At 46.2% G+C, this 19796-nt stretch overlaps 1 protein-coding gene across 1 annotated transcript in view; it reads left to right on the forward strand.

Annotated features, from left to right (window-relative positions):
* Window positions 1-7758: 7758 nt before the first annotated feature.
* SLC2A13 (solute carrier family 2 member 13) overlaps window positions 7759-19796 on the forward strand; it is a gene marked incomplete at both ends in the record, with an annotated part of 166198 nt that continues 154160 nt past the window's right edge. The window contains one exon of the mRNA XM_080610693.1: window positions 7759-8323. Coding sequence (XP_080466819.1) covers window positions 7759-8323 — 565 coding nt within the window. The remainder of the gene's footprint in view (window positions 8324-19796) is intronic.

The raw sequence follows: 19796 nt of genomic DNA on the forward strand, positions 1-19796 counted from the left end.
TGGACACCTGATGTGCTCGTCTTGTATAATCCGCAGAGGGATTTGGTTTAGAAGTGCTGTCCACCTTTTTAGAGAAATAGACTCTCTAAAATCAAATGTGTTTAGGGAACAATAGAATGAAGGGGGTTGGACAGAAGCTGATGTTTTTTCATGTGGTTCTTTTCTTCCTGCATGTCTTTCATATACACCAGACACTAGGTGTTGAAAGAGAGGCCTGGTCTCTGATCCCAGGAATATGAGCTGACTGAGAGATGACCTGTTCTTCTTCTGGGCTTATCTGCAATCCTTAAGGAGGCTTCTGTTTGGCAGACAAACAGCTCTGTGTTTGCATATGTTTGTTTGAAGATGCAGTGTTGCCCTGGTATCTTGTGGGTAATGTTCTGCCAAATCCTTGGGGTTTATGCTGCTGGTGTTGTAACTAATAAATGATAACATTTACAGGGTAATAATTCACCCTGGGGCTCCCAACATAAGAGGGACATGATAGGGTTCACAGGAGGGCTGCAAAGATGGTCAGAGGGCTGGAGCAACTCTCCTGTGAAGACAGTCTGAGAGAGTTGAGGTTGTTCGGTTTGGAGAAGGCTCCAGGGTGACTTTACAGCAGTTTCTAGTGCCTAAAAGGAACCTACAAAAATCTGGAGAGGGACTTTTTACAAGGTCATGTAGGGATAGGATAGGAGAGAATGTCTTTAAGCTCAGAGAGGGTAGATATAGGGAGAAATTCTTCACTATGGAGGTGGTGAGACACTGACACAGGTTGCCCAGAGAAGTTGTGACTGCCTCATCTCTGGCAGTGTTCAAGGCCAGGTTGGATAGGGCTTGGAGCAACCTGGTCTACTGGAAGGTGTCCCTGCCCCTTGGAACTGGACGATCTTTAAGGTACCTCCAACCCAGACCATTGTATGATGCTATGATTCTATGGTAATGACTTGAGAAGGGCTGTAACGTGTCAATCCATCTTTTCAAGTACAAAAATGTAAAAATTCCAAATTGTACAGTAAAAGTCCAAATAAAATTCAAAATCGTACACCGACAGAAGTCTCCATTTTGCACCACCACTACCTTTCAGCATGTGCTGAATTCCCTGATTTTGTAAGCAAAGCACCTGAATGTGCGTGCTCCTTGGATACATACATAGGGGTTAGTGCACAGCTATCAGCTTAATGGCTGCAGACCTGCTCAGGGCACACTTGGATTTAGCAGCACGCTCTCACAGATATTGCTGATGACTCTCAGAGACTCTGTTTCAGTCAAATCTCATTAGATCCTTCTTTTTGACAGCCAAAGGCAGAAAGGAATTGTTCTCCTGCCAAAAATCGAGTCCTTGCTCTGAAACATGAACAAGCTGTAGATCTTAAAAATAGAGAGAAAAATGTAACTTCAAAAACCACGTGTTTCTTACAATTGCATTTCAATGGGTCTGAAGGGGTTTGCTGGAATTCATACATGTAGCATGAAAGAAAGAGCAATTATGCAAAATGTGAGCTCAAACGATTACTTTGGTAAAGTTACCTGGGATCTGAGAAGCCTTCGGCAACCTGAATGGTACTGCTGCCAGCTCTGCTTGTCAGAATGCATGGAATGTGTTGCCCCAAAAGCCCCTCCCAGTAGGAGATGGGAAGGGAAAGGGCTAAGGATGGAACGTTGGGGCTCCTCACGTTCTGGCCCAACCCAAGGGAGGCCCTCCCCAGGAGGGAAGGGAACGGGTTAAGAGCCCTACCAGTGGCACTGTGCATACAAGCGCTTTTTGATTTAGTAATTTGAAGGTGGGGAGAAGAACAATTTGCTTCAGCAGAGCTGTGTGGTGGTGGCCAAGATCCATCTGCAGCAACTCATGCCACATGGTAAATGAATTTGTGCCTATTGCCTGTGCCTCTGCATGCTGCATTGGCTGGAGTGATGCAGAGGGAGGAAAAAGGACCCAGGGGCATAAGGGAAGGTCCTGCTGTGTCACTCAGTGGTGTGCATTCCGCTAGTCCTCTCTCAGTATGCAGTATGTATGTAGCCCTCACTAGCAGTATGTAGTGCTGTGTCTTGGTTTTGGCTGGGACAGAGTTAATTTTCTTCTTAGTAGCTGGTGCAGTGCTGTGTTTTGGCATTAGTCTGAGAACAATTCTGATAACGTACTGATGTTTCAGTTGTTGCTTGGCTGTGCTTACCCTGATTGAGGGCTTTTGAGTCTCTCATGATCTACCAGTGAGGAGGGGCACAAAGAGCTGCGAGGGAACAGAGGCAGGACACCTGACCCAAACTAGCCAAAGGGATATTCCATACCGCAGCACCTCATGCCCAGTATATAAACTGGGGGGAGTTATCCGCAAGGGACCAGTTGCTGCTTGGGTCGGGCTGGGTATCAGTTGATGGGGTAGTGAGGAATTGTATTGTGCATCACTTTAGTTTATTGGGTTTTTTTTTCTTTTCCATTTCTAGTTTTATATTCTCTTCCTTTGTTATTTCCCTTATCGTTATTAGTATTACTAGTATTAGTAGCAGTATGATACCGTACTTTAGTTATTAGACAGTTTTTATCTCAATCCATGGGGTTTACATACTTCTGATTCTCCTCCCCATCCTGCCTGGGGAGAAAGGGAGGTTTGAGCGAGTGGCTGCATCGTGCTGAGTTACCGCTGTTCTAAACCATGACGTGCTGTCAGGTCTTTTTGTCTCCTGAGCCAAAAAAGCCCCATTACTGCTCCCATGACTGACACCTCTGAAGACGCCTCTTCCCACTTCTGACATTTCTGTGGCTGGGGCCGATGGGTGGGACCTGACCCAGCAGACGGGGACTGACTGTCTCGAGCTCTGTGTCCAGTGCTGGGCTCCTCAGTACAGGAGGCAAGGAGCTGCTGGAGAGAGGGTCCAGTGGAGGGCCACAAGGATGATCAGGGGTCTGGAGCATCTCTCTCATGAGGGCGGATTGTGGGAATTGGGCCTGTTTAGTCTCAAGAAGACTGAGAGGGGATCTCATTAATGCAGATAAACATCTCAAAGGCAGGGGCAAGAAGGATAGTTCCAGACTCTTCTGTGGTGCCCAGCAAGAGAATGAAAAGCAACGGCCATAAACTAAAACACAAGTAGTTTCATCTCAACATGAAGAAGAACTTCTTTATGTTGAGAGTGGCAGAGCACTGAAACAGCCTGCCCATGGGTGTTGTGGAGTCTCCCTCTCTGGAGACATTCAAACCTCACCTGGATGCATTCATAGAATCATAGAATCACAGAATGGTTTGGGTTGGAAGGGACCTTAAAACTCATCTAATTCCAGTCCCCTGCCACGGGCAGGGACACCTTCCACTAAACCAGGTTGCTCAAAGCCCCATCCAACCTGGCCTTGAACACTGCCAGGGATGCGGCAGCCACAGCTTCTTGGGGCAACCTGTGCCAGGGCCTCACCGCCCTCACAGTAAAGAATTTCTTCCCAATATCTTATCTCAGTCTCCTTTCTGTCAGTTTAAAGCCATTCCACCCTGTCCCGTCATTACAGGCCCTTGTTAGAAGTCCCTTGGTTACTGCATGTAAGGCAGCCAACATTCTTCAGCTTTGCTTCCAGGGATGCTCAGTGTCCCCTTCCCAGGGTTCTTTCCCAGCCCCAGCCCGAAGCTGCAGCAGCTCCAGCCCTGGTCCCTGCAGCGCAGTACGAGCTGGCTGTGACACGTGGCAGGGCACCACCGGGATCAAACAAATCCCACTGGAGCCAAATATGTCAGCTTTCTACAAGCACCATTATCCTCACACTTTTCCAGTACTAATACTGTAACTCTTCCTATTTGTTAAGCAATTTATCTCCTAACACTTGAGCAGTAGAATTAAATGCATGGTGTTGGTAGGTGCCTTACTCATAAATTCAGATGTTACTTTCATTTTGAAAGGATTGTACAGCAGAGGTGAACGGTGTTGTCCCAGGTTGCAAATTCAGATAGCCAAGGTAGGGGGTAAATAATTGGTTAAAAGTCACCCTGCAGGCCAGGCCAGGCAGGATTTAAAGTCTCGCGTAACAGCATCCAGTTACAGACAGCTTGTGTATCTGAAGGGAGATACCTTTGCTGAGATATTGGAGTAGGGTCTAATCAAGATCTGTGTGTATAAAGGAGAACCCAATGCAAACACTGGAAGGATCACAAACATCTAAACTGCAGTGGGAGCTGAGAGAGATACATTCAGATAAGTGAACAAAACAACTCTGTCTAGATAGTGAAAATGGATGGAGGAGGAATGTCATATGAGAATCAGAAAACCACAGATTGTATTTGAAGCCATCCTCTTTCCAAAGAGACCAAACAATGCTGCAAGAATAGGATGAACTATGGAACAACAGGAAGTTTTCAGGCAATACACACTTACTTCAAATTGTTTCTAGAGTTAAATTCCTATTTGCGGTTTCTATTTTTTAAACTAGAGTGTTCCTTACCTTCCCAACCTTGCATTACCAGTACATACCTGCTCAAGAAACGGGTTTGTGTCTGGTCAGTGGGAAGAAATACATTTTGCATTCTGTATTCCTCAGCACACTGATAACGTGTAATTCTGTGTAGAGAGAAGGTGTCAGACACTATACAAACTGCTGCTATAAACAGGATTTGCTGACTTTTTTTTTTGCATATTCAGCTAGGTTGTTTCCCTCAGCCCAGCACAGTGGTATTACTCAATTTACACAGCAGCTCTGCTTGTGGCAGAATAATGTATCAGGGCAGGTTGCTTATTGGAGTTTAAGGCATCATAACACTAAGAAGAAGTTAGTTTAGGTGCCTAAAAACACAAGATTGTGAACACTGTATTGCTAAAGCCCATAGGAGGCTAAAGCCCTCGTGCTCACCCCCTCAGCACTGAATGAGATGGGACGAATTCTTGGTTTGGGGATTTGCTCCTTGTATCATTCTCTTTCTTGATGCAACCATAGCTTCATGTAAAGAACATAACCAGCACTGACAAAGTTGGACATTTTTCTGCCGCACATCCATACCCTTTTCTGCCTCGCTGTCCATCTAGTCCCATGGCTCTTACATTCTTGTTTGCCCAACAACCCAGTTTCCTGTAAGTATCCATCTTTTCCCCATTTAACCTACAGTCTTCTTGAGAGGTGAGAAAGAGAAGTAAATCCTTCTGCGCTGAAGCAAGTCTGTGACTTGGGCCTCCTCCCTCCTGGCTGAGGCTACCAACCATCAGGCTACCACACAAAAAACTATGGCATCTCACCATGTGCCTCGGTTGAAGTCTCCAGGAGATGCAGGCACTCATCCACCTGGTTCTGAGTGCCAGCGCAGAGCAGGAGCTGGCACCTGGCTGTTTAGGTCTGGGGGAGTTCTGGGCACACACACAGAGCACTCAGTAGCTTCTGGAAGACATTTTCTGATGTATACCGTGTATTAGCAGTATAAAAGCAGTAAAATCCTGTAATCATTCTTGCCCTCTGCTGGAGCACAAGAAACTGAGTTTCTTAAAGCTGGACCAGTTCTTTGATCTAGTTCACAACATCACCTGTCAAACAATTGTGCAAATGCACTTTAAAGGAGAGAATGAGGCAGTGCTGTGAATCTAAACAGTGCTTCATCTATGTCATGTCATGTCATGTCATGTCATGTCATGTCATGTCATGTCATGTCATGTCATCTATTGAAAGTGTAACATCATGCCTAAAATCCACCCAAATCCTTTGTTGGATCTGGTCCCCTGTCTCAGCTACTAATGATACCTACTATATGTTGCATTACTGTGAAATCACTCATAACTCGGCTCTTATAATGAAATCCAGTACTATGGGGAGTTGACCACAGTAATGAAAAACCACACACAAGCCAAACAAATCCTCCCTCTTTATCATGAAGTCAGTCTTCAGTGAAATGCATCCCACAGCTGAACTTCTTTGTTGTATTTCTTCAGGGAATCTTTTAAGAGAGAAGCTTGATGCATGATCTGATGAGAAATGACATCTGCTTGTTATTGTGCTAGGCCAGCAAAGGGGGAGAGCGGGGGAAAGCAGCTTTTTGTTAGTTCTCTTGAATCTCTGTTAACTGTAACACACAGAATGCTTCCAGCTTCTGAGCTGGCTGTTAAAAGGACAGGTTGCTTTTGTGACTGCCAGCTGTTGCGACAACATTCTGTGAAAACATTCCCTCTAGCTGGCTAGGGATTTGGTATGAATATTCTGTGTTTAATGCACTCTGTCCCACATTTTTTCTTTTACGGGTTACATATAAAAACTATTGAGTGTTGCTGCACTTGTGCAAGTTAGGAGGCTTCTGAAAGATCAGGCTCCCTCTCCTGATGGCGCTGTAGCAAAGTAAGCCAGTCTGATGCTAGACAGCCAAGGGACTTGAGGGACTGTTTCTCGTAGCACAACGTAAGTTCATTGCTGATGCTACAACTTGAAACTGTTTCTTGCTGTAGTAGTGGGTCGCGCCCTAATGGTCTGTACAGGAATAAGGAATGCTTTGTGCCAGTCAAACCATATTATCCAAATCTTGATTAAAAACAATTGAATGTTAATTTGTGTTTAATTTTCACCTAGTCCAGGCTTCTCACATGCTCAAACATGGAAGCTGACCATAAATATTGTATTTATAAATGCACTGCTACATCTGTCACTAACTGGATTAACTCCATAGACAACTGTTACTACCATTTGAGTAACTACTGCTCACTATTTCTTTTGCTTGGCACTATCTGGACACTGGCGCTGCACAGCTTGCTCTGAGGCAGCCGCTGTGTGCAGCTGGCCACGTTGGACTTTGCTCCCTCTTCTGATGTTTAAACTCGTGGCTGTGGCTAGTCCTGCTCGCAGGGGTGTAGGCTGGGATAACTGAATTACCGCAATTCTCCATCTACCGGCTGGCCTCATTACAGGGATCTTTACAGAAGACGGTCAAGCCATGAAGAAAGTTTTGTTTTCTTCGGGGTGTGCCATTAGACATACAGTGAAGCACAAGTGGTAACGTCTGATGTGACTTCCCACCGCATCCCCAGGGTGCCGGGCTGGCTTTCAGGAACGCGGCCCGAGGAACCGCTGCTCCTACAGGCAGCATCCCCGGGCTCGATCTCCGTCCTCATCCTGGTGGAAGTCCCGGCTGGAAGATGGAATTATCAAACCGCTACGCTTTATTTTAAGCACACACACAACAGCAAACTCAAACTTCCCTTCCATAGGTAGCAAACCCCCCCTGAACTGGTGGCGGAGCTCCTCCACAGAGCATGCCCCGCCCCAGCGGCACCTCCGCGGCGGACTGGAGGCGCTGCATCCAGGCTTGCGGGGCGGCTCTGTCAGTGTCCGCCCGCCCGGAGCTAGCTGGCTGGCTTGCTTGCTTGCTTCCTTCTTTCTTTCTTTCTTCCTCCCTCCCTCCTTCTTTCTCCTCCTCCGGACGGCGGCTCCAGGCCCGCCGCTTGCCAGCACCCCTGAGGGTGAGCGGGCGGAGCCGGCGGCGTCGCGACGCTCAGTGCGCGGGCGCCGAAAGCTGCCCTTGCGCCGTCGTGAGCGCCACGGCGGAGCGGGAAGGGGGCGGCCGGGCCCGCCCCCTGGCGCCTGCCGCTGTCCCCGCCCACCTCCAGCTCCGCCCGGGCGCTGGGAGCGGCAGCCGCGGCGGGCAACTTCCCTTCGGGTCCGTCCGGCCGCGGGCACTATGCGACCCGGCTGAGAGCGGCCCGACACGGGCGGGCGGGGCGAGGGCGGGCGGCGCCAACAGCAGTAACAGCGGCAGCAGCCCCGCCGCCGTAGCCAGAGCCGCCCGCCTCAGCTCTCTGCGCTCCCCCGGCCGGGGCAGGAGTCCCATGTCCCGCAAGGCCAGTGACAATGTGGAGTACACGCTGCGGAGCCTGAGCAACCTGATGGGCGAGAAGCGGCGGCGGCAGGCGGACGGGTCCGCCGGCTCGAGCGCGGCGGCGGCGGCGGCGGCGGCGGCGGGCGAGCGGAGCCTCATCGCCGCCGAGTCGTGCTCCAGCCTCAACAGCGCGGCGTCGGGTGGAGACCTGGAGCGGGCGGCGCGGCGGCAGTTCCAGCAGGACGAGACCCCCGGCTTCGTCTACGTGGTGTCGGTCTTCTCCGCCCTGGGGGGCTTCCTCTTCGGCTACGACACCGGCGTGGTGTCGGGGGCCCTGCTCCTCCTCAAGAGGGAGCTCAACCTGGACGCGCTCTGGCAGGAGCTGCTCGTCTCCAGCACGGTGGGCGCCGCCGCCCTGTCCGCCCTGGCCGGCGGCGTCCTGAACGGGCTGTGCGGCCGACGGCCCTGCATCCTGCTGGCCAGCGGCCTCTTCATAGCGGGGGCCGGCGTGCTGGCGGCCGCCCGCGACAAGGAGACCCTGCTGGGGGGACGCGTGGTAGTGGGGCTGGGCATCGGTGAGTGCACCCGCCGCGCTCCCCGGGCTGCGCCTGCTGCAGCCTGGTGCCGAGGCACAGACCCCGGCGGGTTTAACTGAACCTAAAACCCACCGGTCCCTGCGCTCCCACAGCCCGTTTATGTAAGGCAGCCCCCACTGCCTTACAAGTAAGGGGCTGCAGCGGCGTGCGGGAAGGGAGAGTGTGAGTGGTGTGTGTGTGCTTGTCCTCCTTCGGTTCTGCTTACAGGTGGTGTAGCTCGGGCTCGTTAGGGGAGAGTTATCTGGTTTCACTATGAGGAGGTCTCGCATCCGTTCTGCAAATTCATCTGCAGGGTGGTCTGTCGGTGTCAGCAGTTCACAGTGAGCTTTGCGTTAGGGGGTTCTGGGAAGTCAGGAGCGAGGAGATCACACCTGTCTCTTTGAACCGTGAAAACCTCTCTTCTGGTTCCGTGCACATCTTTGCTTTTCGTTGGGCACTAGAGGAATGTTTCTGAGACGAAACGAGGTAGCAATCTCTGGTCAAATGAGATGACACCTGCTTTGGATTGCATTAATAGCATCCCACAGAACTGAACACGAATTGCTACACTTAAGCTGCCTTCCTACACGCGTTGCATAGCTTGCAAGCAGTGCATTCTGGTAAAGCTCTATAGTTGTCCCAAAGAACTTGAAGTGATGAGGAGTGTTTTCTGTCACCTTTAAGACTGGTTTCTGTGCCGGCTAAGTCTTAATATACTCCGAATTTTGGTTGCTGTTCAGCTGCCATCCTGTCAGGCAGTAATTTAAATTACACTCAGCAACCAAGATGCACTGTGTGAGGTTATTCAGAGCCCCTGTATAAAAAAAAAAAGACAAGTAAATCTTCCTTATTGTGATCGTGCAGCCCTTCCTATCTAAAAGCATGAGGACACATTGAGAATTAGACTTGTTCTAGAGAGAATTAGACCTGTACATAGCAAAGTTCTACTTCTTAATATTGAATAATCTGTTGAATTTTCTGGCTTGCTACAGCATGCTTGCTGTGATGCACTTTGTGGTCTTATTAAGGAAGAAAAGTTTGTGACTCATAACAAGGGCTGTCAGAAAGAAAACTGACTCTGTCCTTGGAAGGGCTGGTGGAAGCACAGTTGGGAGTGTGCTTTTTTAATTTTTAAATGCTGCCTCTCTGCGTTTATTTTTCTCAATACTTAAGACTGCAGAATGTTGGTAACATTTGTTACAATGTTCAGGGGACAAGAAAACTAAATTTGACTATGAGGTGGCAGAACAGGTATTTTGATGGCCATACGTGGCACGTGTTTAGTCTTAGATACTAAAAATATCAAATTTGTCGTATTGTGTTTGTAAAGCTTCTCACATTCTTTGATGACTGTAACTGGTTACACTGACAGCTTCTGGGGCAAGAGAAAGGAAAAGGTGGATGGTTTGCTTGACTCTTGTGTGTGTGTCTTGTAGAGAGATACTTAGGCATAAGACAATAAGGCATAAGACAATCTTGGGATTGTCTTATAAATGTGCGAATAAATGGCACTGGTGGTGTTGGAGGGAGTTGGGACTCGCTGCTTAATATAACGAATATATAGACCACAGAAACGGAAATTGGGAGCTAGGGTTTCTTCTGTACCGCCGTAAATCTTGTGTGCTCTGGGCCTGTCTTTGGCCTCTTTCCACATTGGGGACAGAGGTGGTGGTTCTGCTGGGGCACCAGAGAGTGAAGTAAGGACTGAGAAACACTCTTGAGGATTTTGGAGCACAAAGACACTGATTTAAAAAATACGATATTTTCTCCTTTTAATCAAAGGTTGCTGCTCTTCATGGGATGGAGAAAAAGCATTACCAGAAACAAAACATTAAGTTGCTGTCACTGAAGCATCACAAGAGACTCCAAGAAAAGCAGAGTCCAATCCTAACAAGGTTCATTTTTCAAAAGAAATAATGTTGTGATTCAAACCTGTTCACATACAGCAAACTGCAACAATCTCCACATTGAATCCCCCACCAGAGGGAGCCTGCATAATTTAATGAAAGCATTAGAAACTGGTGGAACTTTTAATCAGTTTCTTCCTTTTCTTGTCTTGGAGCCCTCTGACTATCATTTTACAGCCCACAGTGGGCAAGAACCTCCTACTGTTGATGTAAGGAAGTCGCTCAGTAATGTGACATTTCAGACAGTGTCAACTGCTGCAATGGTGTGATGGGGTAGTGTTACGGAATACTTTTCTGCCTGCAAACTGCTAAAAATTGCTTAGCTGTGTCTAATTTTATACATTTTTGAGGTCTCTTTCCTGTAGCTCTTTGCCAATTTCACATCAAGAGATCTACTCCAGAAATATGTGTTTGCTTGCATTTAATAAAGTAATTACTGTGTTATGAGCAATTTTGTGGTGCTGTAAAAGCAGATGAGATGCAGTGATGGTTACCTATGGGACTTCGATCTGCCCTCGCTGGTGCATGATGGATCTGTGCTAACAGTGTCCATGTGAGAAACCAGCAACCTTTCTCATGACTGTGATTTATAAAGGGCTACAGTTAAACTTTCAAGGATGAAAAGCACAGGGTATTTGCTGAAATGAGGAACATCTCTCACTTGTCTGTCTTGTGTATTTCTTACTGTTTTGAGATAGAAAACCTCTCCTTTTCTCCCCAGCAATTACAGGAGGAGATATTTCTGGACAATAAAGACCTTCTCTCAAGGACAAGCCAAAGTCCTCTTTTATTGCAAATGTAGAATAGATTTTTTTTTATGGTTGGAAACAGTTATGTTCTCCTCCCTAGTGTAAATACAAAATATAGCGAATGCAGGAAAAAAAAAAGGGAAGCCACGTTCAGCATGAGCTTAGGATATGCTGAGAACTTTTCAGGTCTGAATTTCTAAATACACAGTTTGTGACAACATCAGGCAAAATGGCTTAAGAAAAGGTTATGGCCATCATTCCTTCCTCTGCACCCACCGTTTCCCGAGCAGCTCTGGTGTCCTTGACTCTTTAGGAATTTGACTGAGCCTTATGTCAGGAATGCAACATTTGGACAATATTCATCATAGCAAATGTGGGCAAAATTGAGACATGTAGGAAATCGGATCACATGTTCAGTCGTGTATTACAATGAGCTTAGCTAGGAAAAATGTCGTTGGTACAAAGCATATATGGACCTTTTGCTTCTGGTAATGCTGAAGGCCTTAGCCTGTTGCTGATGGGTGACCAACCACACTTGGTACGGGATTGAGCACCAACATAGGTTTGCCCTGTGTTGGCTGCAGTAGTTCACATGCTTGGTAGGAAAGCCACATTCTTCACTTGGCTCATCTTTGCCCTGTCCTACCAAAGCCTGAGGACAAGCCAGAACTGAACCAGCAAAGATAAGAGCTGCGCATGGCTGTAGATGAGAGCTAATTCTACTGAATTAGTAGAGAGAAGGGAGATGGAGAGCAAGCACTGGAAGTAAACATTAAGAAGGGATTATAATAGATACCTATGTTGGCAAAGTCACTTCTTTCTCAGTCCAGTGTCCTAATTTTGCAGTCAGTTGTCTGAACCCATCAGCCAGATGGGTTTCAACAGCTTGCCAGTCTGCAATAGGAGCAGTTTATCCTTCTGTCATCTAAGGAGGCTGAAGGTTTTCAGCCTGCAGCTGTTGTACGTAGGTGTTGACATGGTGTTTCAGGTAATATGCTGTTCAGATCACTTTTTTGAGAACAGTGGTGTTCCAGCTGTGGAAAGAAAGCTGTCTGAGCTACACAGTGTTCAGGAAGCGACAGAATTAAGCTTCCTTGTGCAAAGTTGATCTCTATCTTAATGTACAGTCATTAGCTGGATGATAAGATTCCCCTGCCTTGTTCAGCGTGCAGAATAGATGGTGCTCAATTAATGATCGGCTCTTCAGTGTTTTGTTTTCTTACTCAATGTGTGGCTTAAGCATTGCACACACTACCCAAGCTCTGGTGAAACCAGTTCTTAGGATGACTGTGTGCATGCACTCATTTACGAGGTCTGCAATGAGATGGACCTAACTGGCTGTTTAAGTGTCTTGTCTTCTCTCTGATCCCCATCTTTGCTAGTGCATGATGTATCTTCACAGTGTGAGCTTTGTACTCAAAATGTCTGTAGTATTTTTATTTTGAAGGCTGTATTTGGATGTGACATATGTAGTGTTCCTGGTGGCATCTTTATACTGTGTATGTAGGTCATTTTCTGAGCAGAGGAAACAAGACTCTGCACAGAATTAGGCAGGAGGAAAAAGTGCTGACATATTGTTCAGGGCTCCCCTGGTGGGCCTGGCTTCAACTGACAGTAAGGTCCAGTAACAACAAAAATAACCAAGTTTAACCAGAGGACTTGCATCACATAGTACCAGCTCTGTATTACCTTCACAATGGTTAAGTAAAGGTGCACCTTATCAGCTGGACTACCATGTATGCTGTGAAAATAGTGGAGGATACCTGGTATGACCTGTTGGCTATTGAAGATGAGGCTATGTATGCTGTTTGGAGTTTTTATTTTTATTTTATTTTAGTGTACTGCTGAGCTTTTTCAGGTGCTGTGTATTTTTATCTTGGAAGAAATTACAGATTAGTCTCCCCCACCTCCCACCCCTCCCTTGGGAAGCTCGAAAGCTTCAGTCTGTATAAGGTTTTATAAGTGAGTATCTACCAGATTTTTTTAAAGGAGTTTATACCTCAGTACGTTTTGGAGGGGGAATTCACCCTCAGCCCCCAAATATGTTGCGCTGCTTCTGGCAGATGCTTGTAATTTCCAATCCAGGAATTCATAGCAAATTATAAAATACATTGTAGAGTTCTTGTTCTAGATGAGTGTGTAGTCATTTTACCTCTTTAGCCAAACTATTTTTCTGTAGATCTTATGATCACAGAATGGTTTGGGTTGGAAGGGACCTTGAAGACCATCCAGTTCCAACCCCCTGCCATGGGCAGGGACACTTTCCACTAGACCAGGTTGCTCCAAGCCTGTCCAGCCTGGCCTTGAACACTGCCAGGGATGGGGCAGCCACAGCTTCTCTGAGCAACCTGTGCCAGTGCCTCACCACCCTCACAGGGAAGAACTTCTTCTTAATATCTAATCTCAGTATACCCTCTGTCAGTTTAAAGCCATTCAAGGCCCTTGTCCTGTCACTCCATGCCCTTGTAAAAAGTCCCTCTGCTGATTTCTTGTCAGCCCCTTTAAGGCACTGAAAGGCTGCTCTAAGGTCTCCCCTGAGCTTTCTCTTCTCCAGGCTGGACAACCTCAACTCTCTCAGCCTGTCTTCATAGCAGAGGTGCTCCAGTTCTCAAATCATCTTTGTGGCCCTCCTCTGAACTTGCCCCAACAGTTCCATGACCTTCTTATTTTGGATGCAGTACTCCGGGTGGGGTCTCACCAGAGCAGAGTAGAGGGGGAGAGTCACCTCTCTTGACCTGCTGCCCATGCTCCTTTTGATGCAGACCAGGACATGGTTGGCTTTCTTGGCTGCTGGGTCATGTTGAGCTTCTCATCAACCAACACCTCCAAGTCTTTCTGCTCTGAGCTACCCTAAATCCATTCTCTGCCCAACCTATATTTGTGCTTGGCCCTGACCTGTATATAGGACCTTGCTCTTGGCCTTCTTGAACTTAATGAGCCCACCCGTCAAGCATGTCAAGGTCCCTCTGGATGGCATCCCTGACCTACAGCATGTTGACCACACCACACAGCTTGGTGTCATCAGCAGACTTGCTGAGAGTGCACTGAGTCCCACCCCATGTTGCCAACAAAGATGCTGAGCAGTACTGACCCTGAGGAACACCACTCGTCACTGGACATCGAGCTGTTGACCACAACTCTTCGAGTGTGACTGTCCAGCCAATTCCTTATCCACTGAACAGTCCATCCATCAAATCCAGGCCTCTCAGTTTAGAGACGAGGATGTTGTGTGAGAGCGTTAAATGCTTTGCATAAGTCCAAGTAGATAATGCCAGTTGCTCTTCCCATATCCACCAACGCTGTAGCCGGATTGTAGAAAGCCACCAAATTGGTCAGGCATGAACTTTCCTTAGTGAAGCCGTGTTGGCTGTCGCCAATCACCTCCTTATTTTCCGTGTGCCATAGCCTAGTTTCCAGGATGATCTCCATGAGCTTGCCAGGCACTGAGGTGATACTGACTGGCCTGTAGTTCCCGAGATCTTCCTTTCTTCCCTTTTTAAAAAAGAGGGTTATGTTTCCCCTTTTCCAGTCAGTGGGAACTTTTCCAGGCTGCCATGACTTCTCAGACATAGTAGCTTAGCCAACTTCATGCAAACTCTCCTAAAATGCATTATGCTCGTGATATTTGAAGATACGAAGGTTTAAAAAACACTCGTTCCTGTTCTTTGCATTTCTGATACTCTGATTTGTTAGAAGCTTGAGACATGGTTTTATTAGTGATTTGTTGAAAGCAAGTGCCTGTTCCGAAGGTGAATTTTTCATGGGTGGTTTCCCATTTTGTTTATATACCCTGCCACTGAAGCTGGGTTTCTTCACTCAGGGTGTATGTCCCTTCTTCCTTCACAAGTCCCTTATAGATGTGCTGTCTGCATGTGTGAATCATCATGCTGTGACCTCAGAGCCCCCTGCACGTCTGGCTGGCTGTGGATAGGCCATGGCATGTTTTTGGCAGTGGTGTTAACAAATGTGTTCCTACCTCCCCCTTCTTCTTTTATTTGGCTAAATAGCAAGGGTGCCTGCCTCTTCTGCAACTGGGGACAGTGTTCCTTCTCACGTTCCTTACATTTGAGCAGCAAGTCCTTGTTTGAAGTCCCATGTGTTCCCTAGGGATTACGCCTGAGCTGACTCTCCTGGGAGTTCAGCTGTCTCTGCCTGTGGATGTTGTGTTAGTGGGCACTGAAGTGTATATTTATTGATATATGCAACTTTTAACCTTGGACTTGTCTTTTATCCCTCAGGGATGTTCTCCCCGTCCCCTAGAGATGGGTCTTCCAGTTGTATATTCAGGAGCTGTCACCCCAGCTTCTCTACTTGAACTTTTCGTCTCTGCTTCCTGTTTTTTCCAGTGTAATTCAGCAAGGGAGCAGCTCTCTGGAGGTTTATCCTCTGTGGCTAATCTGAAAGGCTTCTTGGTTCTCATTAGAGCACGTTTTCTAGAAGCACCTGGCACCGACCTTAAGGCATGTACTTTGCTAGTGAGCATTTTACATCTACTTGTGCTCCTGAGTGATGAGGCAATTTTAAGGCAAAAAACGCCTTCCAGGCAGTGTGGAAAACCCTGGTGATAGCTGATGCTTTTAGCACATGGGCTGACAAGCACTCAGTGAGGCTGAAGGGAGAAGTGGGGTTTCCCTAGGAAGCAGTTGCTTCAGGCTTCACATCTAGAACTTTCTGGTCTCTTTTCAACACCATGTATTTGGGAATGTCTGAGTTTTCACAGGACTCATGCCAACTGGTAGCATTGAGAAACTTTCTAATCTAATTAACAGCCAGCCAAGCACGTGCAGCTGCATGCTGAGTTATCTCTGAGGCAGTAATGAAGTGATTGTTCAACTCCAGATGATAGACGCAAAACCAGAAGATACCTGAACTGATGGAGGACCTTCTGTATAAACAAAAACATGTATCCAAAATTAGAGTCACCTGGCATTGCTCATATTTTCATTGTCTAGACAGATTTAAATAGCTTTGGAAATCTGTACTGTAAGTGGAAGCCCTAAGGCAAGAGCTTTGGAGCCTTTTCCTAGAAGTGGGAGTTTCTGCAGGCTAACCTTTTCTGTCTTGGACAGAAGCAAGGATAACAGCCCTTCTGTTTCCCTTTTCCTTTGGTCAGGAGCCTCATGTGCATGATTTTCTCCACTGTTGCTTCTCTTGCAAGCTTTTCAGGGAAGCAGATCTGATAATGTGGCTTCAAAGTGCCTATGGACATAATCACATTAGGAAAAGAAGATTATTTTCCAGCAGCTGAAAGGAAGTATTAAGGATGTCTTTGTGTTTAGCCACAGCTCTTCTACTTTCCTGTTATAGTCTGGAAACCCAGGGGAATGTGTTCTGAGTTGGAAAAGAGCTTGCCTGGTATTACACATGTCATATTGCCCATGCTGTGGAGCATGTGGTCACCTAAGTTGGGAACACAACTCTTGATGAGTGCTGCTCTGACAGAAACATTACTGTAGTGATCACTGCACGTGCTTATGGAAGAAGTCTTTAATTTCTGGTTGCTCGTAAGAAATTCTCTCCTGTTCCTTCTCTCAAACACTTGTTCTATGCAGAAGGGCGCAGTAACCCTGCAAAGCCTTGAACCATCTACCTTGCTTAGTGACTTCTGGTAGTTTCGCAGGTGTGTCTTTATAGTTTTATATGCTCTTGGTTCACCAGATAAGAACATTGAATTTAGGCCCACTTGAAAGCACCAGCGATTAAAATTTGAAATCCATCTTGAACTGATTTTGCCCCTTATGAATAGGTAGATGTAGGATTTGGGGATTGTTTTTGTTTGGTTGGTGTTCTTTTCTTTTTTGTGTGTGTTCGTTTTGGGTTTATCCAGCCTGTTGGTTGTTCCTGTCTGACTGGCATATTTTCTTCATGCTGACAGTCATAAAAACATGAAGGTGACCTGAAGTGTCATTAAATGACTTCATGTTACATTCATGATACATTACTATCAGAGCAGTAACATAATTTCATAAGCAATCAAACACATTTATTGTAATGAAACCCAAAAAGGAAAGCTAGGTGTTGGTGGTATTTGAAAATGATGGCAATAATCTTGATTGCTGTCCTGCTTGGAGCTGTCTTCTGCAGTTCAGCCAGGTCCTTCTGTGACATCTGTCCCACTTCCAAGGGCGAGAGAGGAGCGGAACTACAGGTATTCCTCCTTTTCCCTAGTGCAGAACCAGAGCAAAGCCGCTGTGCCCAGAGGAGTGGGAAGGAAGGAGTGCCAGTGTCCCCATATTCCCATGTCCTGAAGTTCAGTTCAGCCTCCAATGCTGGTGGAAACAGGGAGCTCTTATTCCCATCCCTTTGTTTTTCCTCCCTTCAATTACCATTGACTCTTGGCCAAAGCATGAAATAGTACTACAGTACTTGGCAGGTATCTGTGATTGTGTGGGGTTTTAAACCAGTATTATGAAAGATTCAAACAGTATGGCCCATTACTTTTTTACGTCTCTAATCCTGGAGGAACTAGCAGTATTTAACCTGGAGAAAATATAGTTGTTGATTTACTGTCTCTTCAGCTGCACATTCAGAAATGGGTAGGCAGTCAGGATACAGTAATTTCTTTAGGGAAGAGTTAGATGATCTTGAAGAAACTATCTTACAAGCATGTTGCAGTTTTCTTTTGCGCTGCTGAACTGGCAGTTGTAGGTAGCATGGACTTCACATTCTGCCATTCAGCAGCAAAAATCACCAGGGAATTGTGGAAGAAAAAAAAAAGCTACTATCTTAAAGGTGAAAGCTGGAAGCAAAAGCTCTATATTGAAGCTAACAAATATACATAATAAATTACTTACTCCCAAGCTTTTTAAGGGAAAAATGGTAGATAACCAAACATATTGCTGAAAGCTATGGCAATGAGGCTGGGGCAACTTCAGAAATCTAGAAAGATAACTGAAGTGCAGAGCCTACGTGAGGTGTTGGAGCAGGGAATGTTTGAACGTTTGCCCACATTGTAAGTTTTGTTTAATCTGTGAGGTTAAGGAGATTAAAATCAAAGGGACTCATCACTAAGTACTTGCTCTTTTGATTTGGTTAGTTAATTTTTTTAGGGTTGTTGGTTGGAGCCATGATGGATCCTGGGGTGAGTCTAACATCTGAGAAAGACAGTGTGGTAATAGACGAGCTAGAGCATGGTAAGCAAGGAGGAAGTACTGGTTAAGGCCAGAGCTGTGTGTATGTTAAGCATGCACTTCAGCAAAAGTTTGTATGTAAGTGACCTTTTCCTTTGTTCACAGGTCCTTGATTATTGGACTGTTGAGGTCAGTACTAGCTATGTCAGCACAGGAATGGGGAATCTGCCTGAGGGGGAAAAGGTAAGTCTGGTTTTATTTATGGAGTTCAGCTAAGCCTTCTGCCTCATAGACTCCCTGTTCCTGCATTAATCACAGGCACTGCTGACCTCACCAGTCCAACTCACATTGGAACAGCTTGTGCAAATGGAAAGCCAGAGCTACCTTGACAACTTCAGGATCCTGAAGTAAGAGTGGAAAAGACTTAAGTGTTGCACATAGGCATTCAAGATGTTTTAGCCCTGGAATTCAATCACTATGGTAATATTTTGAGCTGAATACCAGGGTTTGGGTTTGTGCTGTATGTAGTTCTTGGGTAGGAGGAGAAACAGGCACTGAATGTAGATCCTTTCTCTTGTGATGATTGACTGGCATGTTCCTGGAAAAAAATCATTGGTGCATATAGCAGAAATCTGGGCACACTTTGAGTAGAGCATTACTCAAATAACGTCAACTTCCCTTTTAGTGAGTGGGAACGTATGTTACTGAATTCTTTGAAAATTTGGACAAGAAGGTACTATTTATCTTAAAATCTAACCCTGGGGCAGGACACAATAGTTGCCTACTCCTGTATGCTCTACTTCTGTATGCTCTACTTCTGTATGCTCTACTTCTGTACATCTTACTGTTGTGCAGGTTAAGGGCTTCCCTCCTCTCCTGACCCTCGTGTGCAGTTTTACTAGCTAGGGTAAACAAAATATTATCATGTTCAACACTGTATGTGCTTCTGAAAAAGCTGTAGTTTCAAGGCATAATTTTTAGGTCAAGATCTGTTGTTTTGCCTTTTTCTTTTGTGTCTGCTGATCGTGACTTTAAAGGAAGAAAAGATGCAGCTTGTGTTTTGTCTTTGATTCTGCCCTCACCTAGTTCTGAGTCTTCCTTCCCTGGAGTCAAAAGCTGTTGTAACACTCTGCAGGACCTCTCACTGATTCAAAATTAATTGTTTTGCCTGACACCCAAGTACTATCTGGGTGATTAATCATTATCCTCTTAGATGTGGAGTGCTCCCTTGCACGGAAGGGAAGAGTGCTCTGAGCTTATGAACACAGCAGTGCAGAGAAGGTTTTTCTACATAGCTTGACAGCAGGCCTGTCTCTTCTGTAATACCAGTTGTATCTTCAGCAAGATCTCAGCCACCTGTTAGAATACTTACGTTTATTCTGTTCAGAAGTTAATTCTCAGTAATTCACCCTGTAATGGTGAAACTTCCAAGGGACTGTGGGCCTGTTTTCTGGTTTTCCTCATCTAGAATTTTAACCCATATCTGGCTTGATAGAGCCTGCTGATGGTCATACACACTGTTATCTTTCATCCAGGAGTATGGATTTGTGTGTGTGACTGTTTCAGATGGGTTGCTGAGGCATAAATCCGTATGGCTATGTGCTGGTTGGATGAGGGCAAGCCTGGTCTGCCTGTTGGCCTGCTGTCTCAAGATTTTGTATTGATTCTGCTTTTCTTTGTAGAGGCTCTTTTCCAGGATACGTGAAGTGAAACTGTGCATGCTGGCTGTGATGGGGACTTCTTATGG

The sequence above is a fragment of the Psittacula echo genome, assembly GCF_963264785.1.
Source record: "Psittacula echo genome assembly, chromosome: 1".
Lineage (NCBI taxonomy): Eukaryota > Metazoa > Chordata > Aves > Psittaciformes > Psittacidae > Psittacula > Psittacula echo.